General features: G+C 38.6%; 1 protein-coding gene across 1 annotated transcript; it reads right to left on the bottom strand.

Moving 5' to 3' along the window:
• Window positions 1-2691: 2691 nt before the first annotated feature.
• Window positions 2692-15648, bottom strand: TMEM204 (transmembrane protein 204; the record flags this gene model as incomplete). Its single annotated transcript, XM_010282396.1, has 2 exons — window positions 2692-2936; window positions 15493-15648. Coding segments are annotated over 2 exons (401 nt in total), but the record flags the coding sequence as incomplete, so codon positions are not given.
• Window positions 15649-16516: the final 868 nt, after the last annotated feature.

Consider the following 16516-nt stretch of genomic DNA (forward strand, 5'->3'; position numbering starts at 1 on the left):
ATATGTTCTATGACATTCCATGTTTTGGGACATTTTGTAGGAAGTTCTGAAACATTGCAACTATTGTCACTATTGATCATGGTGTGGCAGAAATAGAAAACTCGGACTGTAATGGAAATAATGTAATTAATTACACATACAAAGGAGCGAGTTTCAACCTACTTGATACCTAAATGATAACACTCTCATTTTAGCCGGGGGAAGCTGAAAAAGGAGAAGCAGAGTCTGGCTCAACAGCGGTCTCTCAGATGGTTGCGAGAAGGCCCATGAGAGATTTCATTGGATTAGGAGACTGTGATAAGACTACCCGGGATGCCATGCTGAACTTCAGCTTCTATCTGACTGCTGGAGACATGGATGAGGCCTTCAAATCCATCAAGCTGATCAAAAGGTATCGCAAGTATTTGTATGGATTTCTTTGTGGGTACAGTTTATTTTCATTAGAAGTTTGTATGAAGTTTTGATCCTCATAAATTCTCCTTACATCTTCCTCTCTGATTTAATTCTCCCTTTCACTTTTAACAAGATGAAATATCTTTATCTTACAGACATTTTAATGTATTACTTTCTGCTTATTCTTTTTTTACAAGACATTGCAAGCTCTGTGGATTCCTTTTTACCAAACGGGAAAGGATTATTGATAACGAGCAACCTTATTCTGTGTCTGAATGGCAAAAATCTCACATTATCACTAGAAGAAAGTCAACATTCACAACTTTATTTATCACAGTAATACTGAGTATTACAAATTTACCGACCACATAGATGATTTTTAAATTTAAATGTACATTATTATAATATGGATATTGAAATATTAGAAGAAATAATATAATGTCTTTTAAATATTCCAATATTTTATTTTTTAAAAACCCTGCAATTAATCATAGCATATTATTTCTAGAAAAGATTTTCCAGAAAGTAATGCAAGCAAATGAATACAAATCTTAGTTGGTTTTTACAAACCTACTGCTAGAAGAAACTCTTTGTCAGCTTTCTGGTATTCTACCCTGATAGTCTAGAACAAGGCAGTTGTTCTAGAGCATCAGTCTCTGCAGAGTGTTGCTCACTTTGAACATGGTGCAGAGCAGCAGTTGGAGTTTCTTATTACATCAGAACTGAGTGCAGAACAGAACTCAAGAGCCAGCTTGATGATCACATTTTAACAAAGTGTGGAAAAGTATGGTGGAAATAATGATAAAGAAGAAAAGCAGTGTACTCAGCTGGGAGCGACACAACCATCCGTAAGAATTTGTAACATTCACAGCTCATGGTCCTTCAAACCTATCAGTAACTGAGCTCAGAGTAGCATCCTTTAGAGTTTTTAAACATCTGTCATTGCCTCTAGTTCCTGTATCATAAATATTTCTGCATAATAGCTTTTGACCTGTTGTTTTTCTTCCGGAAAGTTATATGCATATGACTTTTGTGAGCCCATGTGCTTCTCAGGGTCAGGCTTCTAAACATGATGCCTAATTCCAAAGGTGCTAACTATTTTAATTTCATTACTGTATTAAGTTATCAGGCAGGTCTTTTTTTTAAATGTCATGCTTAAGTCCTGTATGTGTGTGTCATTCTTCAATTTGGGTACTTGAGTGGCAGTTATATTCTCCAGTATTCACTGTGTTATGTGCCTCTGAGCATTGCTGGGCAGAGCTGTGTCTCCTGACATAGCACCCTAATCTGAAAATGTCACAGCAAATGATAAAGCAAGCTGGGAAGAAAAAAATTGATTTGGGCTGAAATACCTGTTCTTAATAATTGTTTCCAATAATGTAAGTTAATAGTGTCTGTAATTATTAGGGAATCCAGGTAAGTTTCTACATATATATCTCTCTCTATAGATATCTTCTATATCTATAGATATTTGCCCTTACTGTAACACTGAAGTAGATTTTTCAGCAACGTGTATGGTCTGCTGTAGCTGGGTACCCTTTTCATTTTTAATGGCATATCTGTTTACACATAGGATAAACCTGAACCTTTGTCTCAGGATATAAAAGAAGTGTCCGAAAAAATTGCAACTTAATTCTTCTGCATACCCTTACTTTATAATCAGAATGGTTAGAGTTCCTTTTGCTTTTAACTGTCTGGGCTATGCTGTGACTGGGGAGCAGGTGTTGCAGCTAATGAGAAGTTCCTTGAAGAGAGGTGGATAGAAGGACTAAAGATTCATGAAATTTAAACAGCTGTTAAAATCATGACTTATTCACATTCATCACTTATTCATCACAAAGTTTTCTGCTTTCTCAGATTGCCTGTTAACTCCAAAGCTATTGTCACTGGTCTCCTATAGCTTTTTACAATATTATTAGGGAGTAGGATAACTTTATGCAGACAGAGAAAATGTGTTTGTTTGCCTCTTTTCTATATTCTCATTGCATACACTCTGTGTCTGCTACAGCTGACCCTGCTGACATGTAGCTGTGATGCTCTGTCAGGATTTTGACAATTCAACATTCTGTGCTGTACAGCAGAGGGAGAGGGCAATATAATATAATATATATAAAATTATGTGTTTTATACATATGTATATAGATGGAGCCCATCCAAATAACAGTTGAGGGCTTCTGCCCACAAGAGTGAGCTTCGTGATGTCTTTCAACCCTTAGTTTTAAATTATAGCATATATTTATAGCAAACAACTCCAATGCAGATCTCCTTGGAGATCTTTCCCCTTTCAAGTCCACTCTTTCAGCACGGTGACTCAACGTAGTCGTTTTCCAGGCCACGACGAAACCGAGCGGTCAGGGTACGGCTAATGACAATGACCCGGGGCGCCATGCAGTCCTCACGCCTATGAAGGATGTTCCATATGAGAATGGCAGCTGCCAGCGTGGCCAAAAGACAGGCTCCAATGTTTAGATAGCAAGACCAAGAGAGGTTGGTGTATGGCCCGATGCGGTAGAAAGTCACCAATCCGATAACCAGAACAAAACCTGCAAGGAGAATGTGAGAATTATTTTTCATGTGTTATTCTCTTGAATTTCTGTAGCGGCAAGATGCCATAGGACAACATTCGTAAGTCTGTAAAGCATTTCCATCCCTATTATGATGTGCTGCATGTGTTCTTGAAGGCAAATTTGGACATGATGTATGGAAATCTGTGAAGACTGCATGCCTGAAATAGAGTCTCGATGTTAGGTTTAAATCTCTTCACTTTGATTTAAATGTCTTATTCCCACTTACCTGTACTTCATGTTGTGTTTTTTCCCCATCCTCTTGTTTCACTTACACAGATGTCCTCTTTCTTATTCCCATAGAATAATTCCAACATAGAAAACTGGTATATTAATGATAATAATTATGAAAATCTTTCATTCAGAATATGGTACACTTGTTCTGAAATTTTAAAATATTTATTTAAGGCAGGCCACTATTGTAAACTGCAAAAATGATGAATAGCTAAATATCTTACAGAAATAATAAAAAAAAAACCCAGAAGCTTAAAAAAAAGGGAAAGGGAAATAAATGGGACTTTATGGTCCCACTTTTTCTATGCTGGAAACAAGTGTTATGAGGCAAGAGTAATATCATTTCTCCAGAAGCTACCAAAGACAAGGTTTCCATTGCCTTCCTAACCTTAAGCACAGTAGTAAGTTCCCTAAAAGGTAGGTAATAGTAGAGTAATGCACTGCACTCATCTAGCATTTCCATCCAGATGTCACAATAGGATTTGCAAAAAAAATGAAAAAAATGTTTTTCACATTCTTTTTGGTAGACACCACTGATAAACAGTACTATTACTTCAGAGATGAGGTGGGGTGACTTTTCTAGTCATACATGAGGTCCATATTAGAACAAGGGGCAGAATCTGTATCCCTTGACTCCTGCTTTTCTAAGACTAAGGCTGTCCTTTTCCTTAAGAATGCACTGACAAGCACACACTTACTTTTCTGCCCTCTGTTTATTGTACAAGTCTGTCTCCATGTCCCTAGTCTCAAATAAAACTACTTTTCAGCTTTTTAAGGCAAGTAATTTATACATGTGGTTAGACTGAAACAAACATACAAAGAGGCAAATACGCCTCACTAACTGAAAAATGTTTTCTCTTTGTTCCTTAACCACCACAACACAAGAAATACCACTGAGAAAGGGACCTCTTCATGAAGGAAGACTAGAACAAACAAAGGTCCATAAACAGCCAGAAGATTTCTAGGTACCATCTTCCTCAGTTCATGGGCAAGGACAAGTCAATAGCAAGTAAGTCCCAGTGGCTGCGTGCTGTTTTCTCAGCTAGCCATGCTGCTTGCAAACACTGTTCCCACAGATATATGGCATTCATTGCTCTAAAATGGTGGGACACCTGGCTCCGGTCCTTGGTTTTCCATGAGACAGAACATCCCGAGTATGCATTGTATCAAGTTTCTTTCTAAAAAGAGTACTAGTAATGCAGTGAAGATGGAAAAGACAAATTATATACAGATAAAAAAAAACAGAGGAGGGAAATGAAATATAAATAGGAGAAAGAAAATCAATCACTACTTAAGTAGGTGTGACACTGTTCTGAGAGTGTCTTCACAATAACGTGAAGGCTGAATCCCACTCCTAATAAAACAAGCAAGGAATGAGTATTAATTCAGGAGACATCTGGCATCTTCAGATCTCTTGTGTCTGCCTAGAAGGTGTTGCTTGCTACATCTTCTCCTCCTGAAGTAGCACTGTCCCACAGATGGCACGTACCAGAGAGTTTGAAGTGAGCCATCTCTTCCTATGGGTGTATGAGGAGGAAATAGGTTCTTACAGGAGGAGTAGCTCTTTCCTGCTCTTTCGCCACTCTGCAGTAGCCTTTGCTGTGAAGTCTGATGTACTCTGGATGGGTTTTAGACTGTTGAGTCAGTTGTAAGGACAGCAATTAATAACTCCTTGATTTTGTCAGTAAGTCTAGTAGTTATCTAATGGTTCAGCTTAGTTATAAATGAAGAAGTTCATCTGGGAAAAATGTGGTCGCATGCAGTACATTGACTTAACTGAGTTGCAGAAATCATGGATCTGTACGATGATCGTTTGCTAGCACTCCCAGCTAGAGCCTGCAGACTTACTTAGGAGGCCATCTTAATATTAGCCGCATTGGAGATGGGATCCCAATACAGAGGTGGTCATCTAGCATTATTTCAAAGTATACAGGTTTGGAAGTTGCTTCTCGATTCCTGTTCAAAAAAATGCTGAGGTAGAAAAATTGTGAAGTTGTTCTTTTGACAAATTAAGCTTAAATCTTCATTTTTTTTTCTCAGTAATCACCGTTGGATGACACACCTTGTATCAGACTATGCATGCTTTTTAAAATCCTGGTCTCTTGAAGCCAGACAGATGTTATCTACATCCTTGGATGAACTGTTGAAGGCAAATCACCTGACTTTGAAAGAGTAAATTTTTCTGTATATTCGTATGCTTAGCACATCACCACGTGAAAGTGGAAATGTTCTCTCCTTGTGCATTCAAAATCCTCACTGAAGTTTGCACGGGTTTTTCAGCATTCATAGAAGAATACTTTTGTCCCCAAAGCTACAGTTAATTATGCTCTTCCTTTTTTGTGATGTTTCCTTGAATTGCTTTTGAATTCTCATGGCTTTGTCCTTTGGTGTTATCTGGGTCTTATATGACTTTATTCTTCATTGTTAGTAGCAATAGCGTACAGAAAGATTGCAACAGAGTTCAGAAACAAAGTAGTTTTCCCTAATTTCCAGTGCAATTCTCTGAGTTCAGTTTGTCCTGAGGCCTGTGGTAGAGAAGAGAGGGGGAGACCAGATCCTTTACTGTGGAATATATTAGGTTTTTTGAACTCTTCTCTGAGGTGGCTTGGTTCCTCATCTGTGGAACCAAGATGATAAAACTTCTTTTCTCCTGTGTTTTGTTTTATATTTTAGGGCTTTGGGAGCAGTGTGTGCTAGTTGTAAAGTGCTTGTAGAAAATGTGTATCTCTACATCTATGTTTGAGGTCTTTAGGTTTTATTATACAGATAAACATTGATAGTGCTTTGCTCTTCCACAGATTACAGTCCATTTTTCAAAGGATGATAGATACCAATTTTCTCATGAAGGTAAATTGAGAGAAAGGGAGATTGCTTGCACCTCCTGCAGCCAAGTTGTGGACCTGTTTCCTTTCCTTCCAGTTTACAATTTGCAGGAAGGAGGATGCTGAGGTACAAATGAAGAGACTTATCTTACTGATGAGTCTGGCACAGGACGGAACTTCGCGTGATCAGTTTTCCTTTTCAGTTTTCCTTTCAGAACTCTTTTCCAGTTCACATGTACTTTTACAGGGAATACAAAAAACATTAAATAAATTTACAAAAAAAAGTGTGAAGCGAATCATAAAACCTTAAGCAGGAAGAACTTTGAACATAAGCTGTTTGTACCAGTGACCACTTACAGGTACCTCTAAGGGACAGTTATAAATATTAACAACAGTCCACTTTACACTGCCTTGCATTATTTGAGGCTCTCTTGGTAGAGGGAGCTAGGTTCAGGAACACCAGTTACATAGAGTAATGCTGACGTGATGTGTTTTGCAGCTTAATTTCCAGTTACTGAATTGTGACTGGTGTTTTCCCACTGAGGGTTTACAGGTATTTACCATTATCTCTAGCTTAGAGAAGTAATGGATGATTAACACTTCTAGTTTCCTTACTGAAAGTCAGGTCTGCTTGTGCAAACCTGCTGGGAAAAACCTTTGGGGTTCCTGGTGAGTGTGAGAGCTGTACTCCCTTGGGCATGAGTTTTACCCCATTCTTTGCTCATTTCGCCATGGCAGGCAGCAGTGGTCTATACATATTCATTTATGGCACAGTAAAAGTAAATAAATGCTGTAGGAATATTGATGTTCAATATTTAAACTTTTCTCCAAATACCCATCTTTTAATTAAATTACTTAGTTTTTTCTTTCTTGCTTATGTACCACTTACAGCCAATTACTGTCCTAAATGGCTACACATGTCCATGCTAGACCGGCCACCTTCATAAGCTCCCTTCCATCTGATGGAGCAATTATCCACCAGGAGAAAGCACTAAGGCTTCCTTACAGGTCCCAAAATAAAACTATGCTAGCAAGACTATTTCCCTTTGCAGGCCTTCCCTTTGTCTGAGCAGGGGGGAACTGGGAGATAACGGGTTTGAGAACTCCCCTCCTTGGCAGATAGCAGAAGTCACTGGAGCTCTTGAGTGAAAAACGTAGCATCTGTAGAATACTTTGCTGCAGGCTAGACAGGAGCTGATATTTAGGAAGAGAGAAAAACATGACAGAGATGGGAGAGTTGTAAGCATGTTACTATAGGGAGTTTCCACAATTAGTTTTACAGTTCTGTCAGCGTAAGTGAGCTCTGGAATAAAAATGTCGCTGTGAACCTTATTTTCTAGCATTCTTGTTTCATATTAGCATGACCTGATACTGGATTTATAAATGTAGGAAATCAAGACCAAAGGGTGGAGAAATCATATTGATCCAAAGAGACTGAGTTTGCATAGGATGGTATTTAAATTTTGATTAATGCTGCTTTTGTAAAGATTTTGTTGTGTGAAAACCCTCAAAGTTTGCTTGGAGAGATTTTGCCTATAATAACTTAATCAAAATTAGACTTCTTGAAGCAAAGTGTTCCAATGTGCTGCTTAGGTTTTCCTTGCCCTCAGAGTGGTCTTGTACACCAGCCAAACATTGAGATGGAACATTTAGCAGCAAGTCTGTTCTCTAAATGAGTGGGCAAACACATTCAGTTCACTTATTTGTGCCAGCCTGGCTCTTCTCCTTCAGTGATTCCTCTTTCTTAGGGAAAGTAGATTTTAATTTTTTTTTTTTTTAATTCCTCTGTTATATGGATGCATCTGAGGAGTGGTGTCTTCCTAGTTTGTATGAACCCTTACGAATAATTACATGTGTACCATTTGGTTGCAAACCCTAAATGTACTGATGCGATAATACTCAGTTTCTCTAAGGCAAGAGAATGAAACTGAAGTTTGACTAATGTTTTATTTTTATCGGCATAGCTAAAGCAGAGTATCTTCATGACGTTGGTATCTTCATGACGTTGGTATCTTCTGTTTTGCTTACTGCCTTCACTGTGAGTGTTACTAGCATTAGGAAATCTTTGACAGCATTTTAATTTGCTGCCTTTGAAAATTGTTAAATATTCAGCTAGTGTGTCACTTTCATGAGAATTTAGTGTAGAAATTGTAGTGTAGTGAATAGTGTAGGTGCTGGAATTCTGCTTCTGCTGATGGTTGTGTAGTATGGCTATAACTCAGTTAATGTAAATATATCAATGCAGAATCTGGGTCTGTATTCAGAACAGTTAGAAGTACATGTATAAAAAATTAACTTTGTATTAAGAATAGCTTCTGTCTCCATGACTAAAACTGACTGTGGTGACTTTTCACTTTTTAGATAGGTAATTGTTACATTGAGTAACAATGTCTGAATTTACAGAATCACAGAATTATTAAGGTTGGAAAAGACCTTTAAGATCATCAAGTTCAACTTGTAACCCAACACACCCATGCCCACTAAACCATGTCCCGAAGTCCACATCAACACATTTTTTGAACGCTTCCAGTGATGGTGACTCCACCACTTCCCTGGGCAGCCTGTTCCAAAATTTAATTTCAGTATTCCAATAAAATACCTGGAGGGAGACAGTTGGCTTCCCAGACTATTTCCCATAGGTAACTCTACTGAAAATAGCCAGAAAATGGCTCTACTTGCCATCAGTCTTCTTGATCTCTTAATTTACAATACAGTTTGAGGAGGGCTGTAGATAGGAAATATTTCTTTAAATTTAGATATGAAAATATTAAACGTTTTCATCTGGTTTTCATTTCTGTTTTGTAGCGATGACAAGATGTTTAGATGCACGGCTAAGTTTCCCTAAATTAATTTCATTACGTACGTCAATCAATTTCAGATCATTGTATTGTGCATTGTCTAAAGTCTGCACAGAGGCTGCATCATTACTAAAAATCCTGATGAGATTACTTAAAGTACTTTTTTTTCCCATAGACCTGCTGTTTATCTCTAGTTGTTTCCCATCCATAGCAAAACAAGCCTGGATGGGGGGGCTTTTCCGTTGGGGAAGGAAACAGATAACAAATTCGCTAGGAAGACTTTTGGTTGGGACAGTATTGACTGCATGAGTGGGGGTGGGTTGGGGAGAATGTTACTTTTTGAACTTACATTTCAGATCTGTATACCGAATTTCCTGTTTGACTGTAGCTGGCTGCAAGCCAGCTACAGATTTTTAGCATTTTAAAAGAACTCTCATAGTCACTTTTTTACTTCTGTGATAGGTTGGGTTTTTTTTTTTCAGACAACCCCTGATTTGCATTCTTCCTTTTTATTAGTACCTTGATAGTTGAAGAAATCTACATTATGTTTTTTCTGGGTCAATAGAAAGTCTATGTTGGGAGTTATAATCCTCCTCTTTAAAGCTTGTCCTATAGGATGACTTTTGCTGGCAGGAAGAGGGAGAAGAAGGAAAATGGAGCAGCCAGACTGTTGTTCAGAATTCACAACCCATGCCTGTGCAGCAAAAGTGCAAACAGGGAGGGGAACTTTTTCACCCCCCTTCTCTATGTACCCCATAAACATTTAAAGGGAATGATTTAGCTGCAATGAGTCACAAGCTGAGTAAGCTGCTTGTAGGAGCTCAGGTGTATTTATCAAAGCAAGACAAATTCCCAAAGTGTGATTTCTATAGGACTTACCTAAATGATTAATCAATTAACACCTTATCCTAGCCAAGCTGACCCAGGAAAATAGTTGTGTGCTCTTTGTTGTAGTACCAGGCTGAAAGCTGTAGAAGTATGCTTCTACAGAGACTTCAGTGGCCTTGGAGTTTTTGGTTGTACATTGTTGAGTACAATAAAAATTTCCTTCCAAGGATTTTGGTAGAACATAACGTCTCTTAGAATTAAACAAGTTATGAGTAGCAAAGCTTCTCAGGAGCAATAAGAACCTTCACTTTTTACCACTGAATTACAATGGCTTTCCACTTGTGGTGTTCTGTGAGTTTGTCAGTCCCTCTTTGTCTTTAACCTGACAACGCTGGGAGACTTAGTCAGTGTAAGGCAATGAATTCTACTTTATGTTGGTTGGAAATCTTCAGAGGGAGGTGCAGAGCACTATTTAACAAGTTTACATTTACTGACAGTGAACTTGCTTTTCTTGATTACCTTTTGGAGGTTTTCTTAGAAATGATGCCAGTCCTTGAACTGAAGGTTGAAAAACATTCCCTATGAATTAAACATCATTACTGTGGGGCAGCAGTTTCAATAAGGATAAACGTGCAGACTTTCACACTGAAAGTCAGCTGCAAACATTTCTTGGCACCTCGGATTCAGAGGTAGTTGGAGTCAATGAAAGCTTTGCTTTTGATCACAGTAAACTTCATATCAGACACAGGTAAGAGCTCTTGTCAGCCTGAGCAAAAACAGCTTGTGCAGAGAGAAGCAGTCATTGACAAGGGGTCCTCCTGGAAGCTTCAGTGGTCATCTTTTGTCTATAAGGATGAGCTCCTTCCATTTTTCCAAGTGCTTTGTCTATCTCCTGATGCATCAAAGGGTAAGAGTTTCATAACTGTGGATCTAGCTAGGCAACTCCATTTGAAACTTTTTTAGGAGACGTCTTCATGTATATATAAAATGCATGCTCATAAGCAAGAAAGTGAATACTTGAGTTGAAGAACTCCTCATTTCACATGCTTCTTTCTGCATTATTTCTAATGCTATGTCTGTCATAAAACATGTTCGTTACACTTGCATATCCACATGATATTTATCTGGTAATATCTTTGTTACCATATTTCTAATCAGAATATGTGCCCTTGACATTGAGATGCTATAACAAATAGCCTGCTACTCATATTAGTACGTATACATCAAGAATATATGCAGATCATCTTCCTGCTACGGTTATACTTATTGAAGAGTTCAACACACTTCTTGTGAGCTACTTCCCTTCCCAGGTTGATGGTTCAGCTTCTCACGTGAACCATTTCAGTTAAAATAAGTGGAATAGGCTTCCATATTTTAAGATCTTTGCAAGTGCGGTTCATTTTGCAAACATGTGAAAACAAGATCACTTTATTGTAAGTTTTGCGGTCCACATAAAGAGTATGCAAGTTTGGCACTGAGGTGAAATAAATATGAGAAATAATGAAAACATTTAGCACAAATCAAGCAGTCAAGTTCTCTCTTTTTGTTATGAATTTTAGGCTATTTACAGTGTCCCATTTATTTGCTTCCTTTTCAGGAAGTATTAGGTTTACAACTCCATAGATTTCAGCTTAGAACAGATCTGGCTTGAGGGTGTCATGAAGAAAAAAGGTGGAAGGAAGTAATACAGAAATCAGGATCACGTTGCTATCGTGAATATCTTCAGCTATATTCTCCAATGGCTGCTTTGCTGGTCTGTTCTGCCTGGAGATTTTCTGGATATCAACCAATCTACAGTTGTAGTACCCAGAAAGAAGAGAGAAGGTAAATGGTCTAACAGTTGTTTGATTTAGGTTTAATAGCACAGAAATGAGAGTATACGTGAACTCAGATTTCCTGTGATGTCTTAGGGGTCTGGAGTGAAATACACCATCAGCAGAAAAACACAGCAGGAAAAGCTGGAACGCTATGCCTGAAATTCAAGGGGGAGGAGAGTTTGTAATTTATTTGGCTGTAAATGACAAGCTTGGTAGGAACACAAAATTTTTTAATCTTCAGGATATTATGTATTAAAGTAATTTCATGCTGAAAACAGATTGGCAAGAATATTAATCATTATGATTCAGGTTTATTCCAATCTTGGACTTACAGAAACTAGGATGAGATCTAATGTAAACAATATTTTATCGCAGATTTTCCCCATTATGTTTTTAACATTTCACTCTAAAGTCTGTGATAATCATCATTGGAGACTTGGCTAGAGTCCCTTACGGTCTGATGCAGTCTGGCAGCTTATTGCTTGTAGTAGTTTAATAGTCTCTAAAGTGCTCTTTATTCCCTGTCCTATTAGGATGGATGTCCCATCCCAACTGCTCTTCTGTCAGCTCTGTTATTCATCCTATATTCAGCACATTGAGTTTGTAACAGTTCCTTTGAAAAAAACAGAAAACCCAAAACCATCTAGAGGGAAATTTCAGAGCGTTGACACAAAATTCCACGTACAGAGCTGGTTCCATTTTCACCACATGCCTCTTCCAAAGCAAACAGCTTGCTTTCCTGTTAACTGGGAGGTGTGAGGTTGCGGAGCTTTGGAGCTGTGTGAATCCCGTTGCTGTCCCAGGAGCAATGCCGTTTCCGCTCTTCTTTCCTTCCTCTTTGCTTCCTGGGGCTTTATTTTCTGTCAGAGGTCCATCCTTTTTGAATGACTGTTAAATGCAGGTGGCAGAAGCGAAAAAGCAGTGGAGCCTGGAGTCATCACAAGCTCTAGTGGGATCGCAGATGGTTGATTTGAACTTACAATAGGGTTTGGAAGATAATACTTAGCTTTCTAGAACAAAAAGGACTTTTGTTCAGACCTCGGGAAACTGTAATGAAACCCACACATAACGTTCCAGTGGGTAAACCTTGACTAAAAATAAGAAAATTGTAAGTTGACTTTGTGGTTCTGAGCCATATCCTCAAGCCTTCCTCCATAATACTAGATTTCATTCTACCAGTGACCATTGTGGTTCTCTTCAGCACTTGTTGGCATATTCCAAGATGAAAGTTAGGGACATGATTCAAGATAATTCTTTCTGAACGTACTGACAGGATGAGGAATTGTAGAACAATTCTCCAGATCATTTGGATTTTGAAAAGGAAAAAACAGGAGGTGGGTGCTTGTGTTTTCAGTAACATATTTGAAAGTGTATTAAACAGGAATTACCCAGCCAGTACTCAAGAAATTTTAATAAGATCTAACTATGTACATTCTTAAATATTGTTTGCTCTTCTCACACAAATGATCTGTCTGGCCTAAAGTACATTGACTTTAACCCTTAAAATAGAGTAGGGGAGAGCTTCACAGTGATTTCTCTTGGGCTGTTTTGCATGAACAAAGTGCTTTTAACTACAACCTTTGTATCCACTGTTCTGATATTTTTCCCTAATATTGCTACTTTACTTGGAAAATAGATGGGAGGTTACCATCTTGGAGTGGAGACTCAGAGGCTGAGTATTACCTGTGGCTTATAGGATAAGGAGCAGCTGCTTTCCTCCCCTTCAATAAAGAAATTCTGGCCTCCAGATGTAGCAGAAATCCTTCATCAAAGCAACAGAAATGCTGGACTTGCGCAGAGTTTGCACATGTGTCTTTTCCGATATCAAAGACATTTCAGCCATAATGTATGAAATGCTGTCACCTGGGCCCAATCCAGGGAATTTGGTGGCCAGGGTGGATTTTTGTGGCTAGTTTGAGTGGTTCAACATTACAGAGCACTCGTTGGGCTCTGTGAAAGATGAAACAGCCTCTTTTGTCAGGGCAAGCTGACCCGCCTGTCCTGTGCACGCAGACCTTGATTACCCAGGTAGTCAGCAGTTGACGTACCACTGTCCTGGAAAAGTAGGGAGGTCTTCAAGAACTCTATTTTATATTGTGATAAAGGCAGATATGATGACAAGTAAACATTCCAGGAGACTTCAGCTGGTTGTTCTGGATATCAAGAAGGAATTTGTTTAAACATAAAACTTTCATTAAGATAATCAGATGTAAAATTAATATCATGTTACTGACTGCAAAGCAGAAAACCATCTGATGACAGTGAAGCGTGGCATAACTGCAAAGGAAGGGGGGCAGGGGTAGCCACCAAAGTCATTGCATTATTTCTGCACGTGGGAGACCTTTGATTCATATAGCACAATGTCTGTCTTTGTCACGAGCTGCCAGATCCATCTCTTCACACCTTTTGAACACAGGCAGGCAGATGAACCCCTTGATTCAATGGCTTCTTCAGCCATTCTCATTAGGGTTTTGTTAATCATTCTGACTCTGGCTTTCCTCCCCTCTCCCCTCCCAGCACTGGGGATTTCAAGGTTCAGCTTGCATAACAGGTAATAGCAGGCATTTCCTTCTCCTGTGTCGGGATATCCTGGCGCCCTTCAGTCTCTCTCTGACTGTGTTTAAAACAGACTTCAGCACAGGAAAAAAAAAAGGGGGGGCGGGGGGAAAGCTCAGTCTAAAATTAGCAGCCTTGATAGAAGAAAGGCACACGGCTGTCCACTGTGCTGTTTGTCAATGAAACAACACATCTAAACAGCGCCAGAATGCATTTCCTCTCTGGGAAAAACAGACATGTCAAGTTTTGGGGAGGATGGGAGGGAATGAGAGTAAAGCAGGCATCACACCAATGATCGGGGAGAACTATCCAGAAAGCATCCAGAGTTATAAAACCCATGGTGTGCATGAAGAGGCTGTAGGGTGGTCTTGTTATGGCAAGGCGTCTTTTGGTAGCACTGACTGGCACTTGAGGGTCTTGCTGCACCTGGAAGCTGGATCAGATACTTTGAGAGTTACAGAACCTCTGCAGTCTCCTCCTCTTGTTTGGATTTCAGGTTCATCATCCTTAATGGGTGTTTATTGCTGTGAGGACCATATCTAAATGACCTAGACTAGATTCTGATCTTGCAGCAGTGTAAACCTGAGGTCTCAGTAGGTTTATACAGTTCTAAATATTCTGAGTTTTTAAAGTTGAAATTAAAATTTAAAATAAAATGGTGTTACTTTACTATAACCTGTTGTTTACATTATTATTAATAATAATATATATTTTTAATCCAATCTTGTAAGCAGCTTGAATGTTACACTCTATTAATGACAGTTTCATGCATGGGTATTTTATAGGATTGGACTCTTGGTGTAAGGAATATTAAGTGACTTATTTTACATAGTAAAGAAAGGTATTACTGCAAAATGTCTACAGTTTGCTGCCATTGCTGTCGATATGGAATTGTGATAAAACCATTTCCTCTTTTCCTCATTCATTTCTGTATACAGTCTGTGTCCATGAGAATTACTGTGGGAATTTTATTTACAGCAGTCAGTGTTATGAATTTACTTCAGCTTTCTTTGCTAGATTGCAGACATATCTGGCTATCAAAACCCAGCCGATGGTCACTGAGTTTCAGTTAGCTAAAAGCAAATAATCTTGTTTCAGCAAGACTTCAAAAATTTCTTTGGCCGTTCTGTTCTGCTTTCAAACAGCTTCTTTGGTGTATTTTGTCCTGCTAAATTGTGGGATTACATTGCATCCAGTTTATTTCTTTCATGTTTGCCTTCCTGGTTTCATAGGAAATAATAAAGGCTTGTTTTTCTTGGTTGGCAGAAGAGTCATTCTGATATATCCAAGATAAAAGCTTCTATTCATGTACTGCAGAATCTCATGGGGAGAGCTTTTAAGAGACAATGAGCTTACTTTTAGATTTAGGCCTTTTTGCTATTTTTTGTTACTTGAAAGATTTATAAAGTGAGAAACACTTTTCCACCTGGATTTAATAGAGACTAAGTATTTTTCCGTCAGTAAAAAGAAGTGGACTTACTGGCAAGTTGGAACACGGCAGCTATGGCCTCCTCCCACCACTGGGTATCCTGAGAAATGATAGGTAGCTCCATCAGGCCCAGGACGAAGATGAGCTGGCCGGCAGTCAGAGCAACTGTGGCGATGAGGTTACAAGCACGCATCATGTCAAACTGCACTAGGGAAACATTAAGCATAAAGTTAAAATTATATAAAAACTGCGAAAAAGAAAATCCTGGCTAAGCAGGTACGTAAAATTTGTCAATCCATAGAAAAATGATTCTCAGACACTATTCCTACTCCCAGCAGTCCCTTGCTCTAACTGCATTCCCTGTGGTCTGATTAAGAAAATATTTTCTTTAGGATGTGTATTGAATATTTCCTTTAGTTACGCAGCCTCCTGTAACTATTGCTTCGGGGCAAAACAATAGTGTATGAAACAAGCAGCTACCACAAGCGGGGATGGCCCACTGGAGGTGCTTGCCTTTTGCCCTATGAAGTTTCTACCTACAATTAGTTATCAGTTATTTGAGGCAGGTATGGTGTTTGTTTTGCATTTGTGTGGCACTGACTGAAATGAAACCTTAGTTCAGAAATACATTTTAAGGCCCTAAAATAATAATCATTCCAAAGACAAATCTGTAACACCCTGAATTTCTTTTTCACCTAGTCCATCTGTATTGTCCTAGAAAACATCCTGTGGATGTTAATGCTAACATCTTATGGGTCTAAGGGAGCTTTGTATAGAGGATTCTTAACTTTTTCTTCTTTTAATATTTATTAATCTTTTGGATGCACTGGAAAGACCCCTGTATTTCTATCTGTGCAATGAAGGAAACAGTTACAATGAAGATGTCAATGCTCGGCAGTTCTGAATGAGGTCTGATGACATAATTTACATATATAAGTAAAATCTACATTTTAAAAAAAATATATATTAGTTCACATATATATATATTAGCGGATGTTGTTGTGCGAGTCTACTATTGACCACCCAGCCAAGACAACAACACTGATGAATTATTCTACAAGGAATTAAGGGGTAT

This window comes from Phaethon lepturus, unplaced genomic scaffold, assembly GCF_000687285.1.
Source record: "Phaethon lepturus isolate BGI_N335 unplaced genomic scaffold, ASM68728v1 scaffold18402, whole genome shotgun sequence".
Classification (NCBI taxonomy): Eukaryota; Metazoa; Chordata; class Aves; order Phaethontiformes; family Phaethontidae; genus Phaethon; species Phaethon lepturus.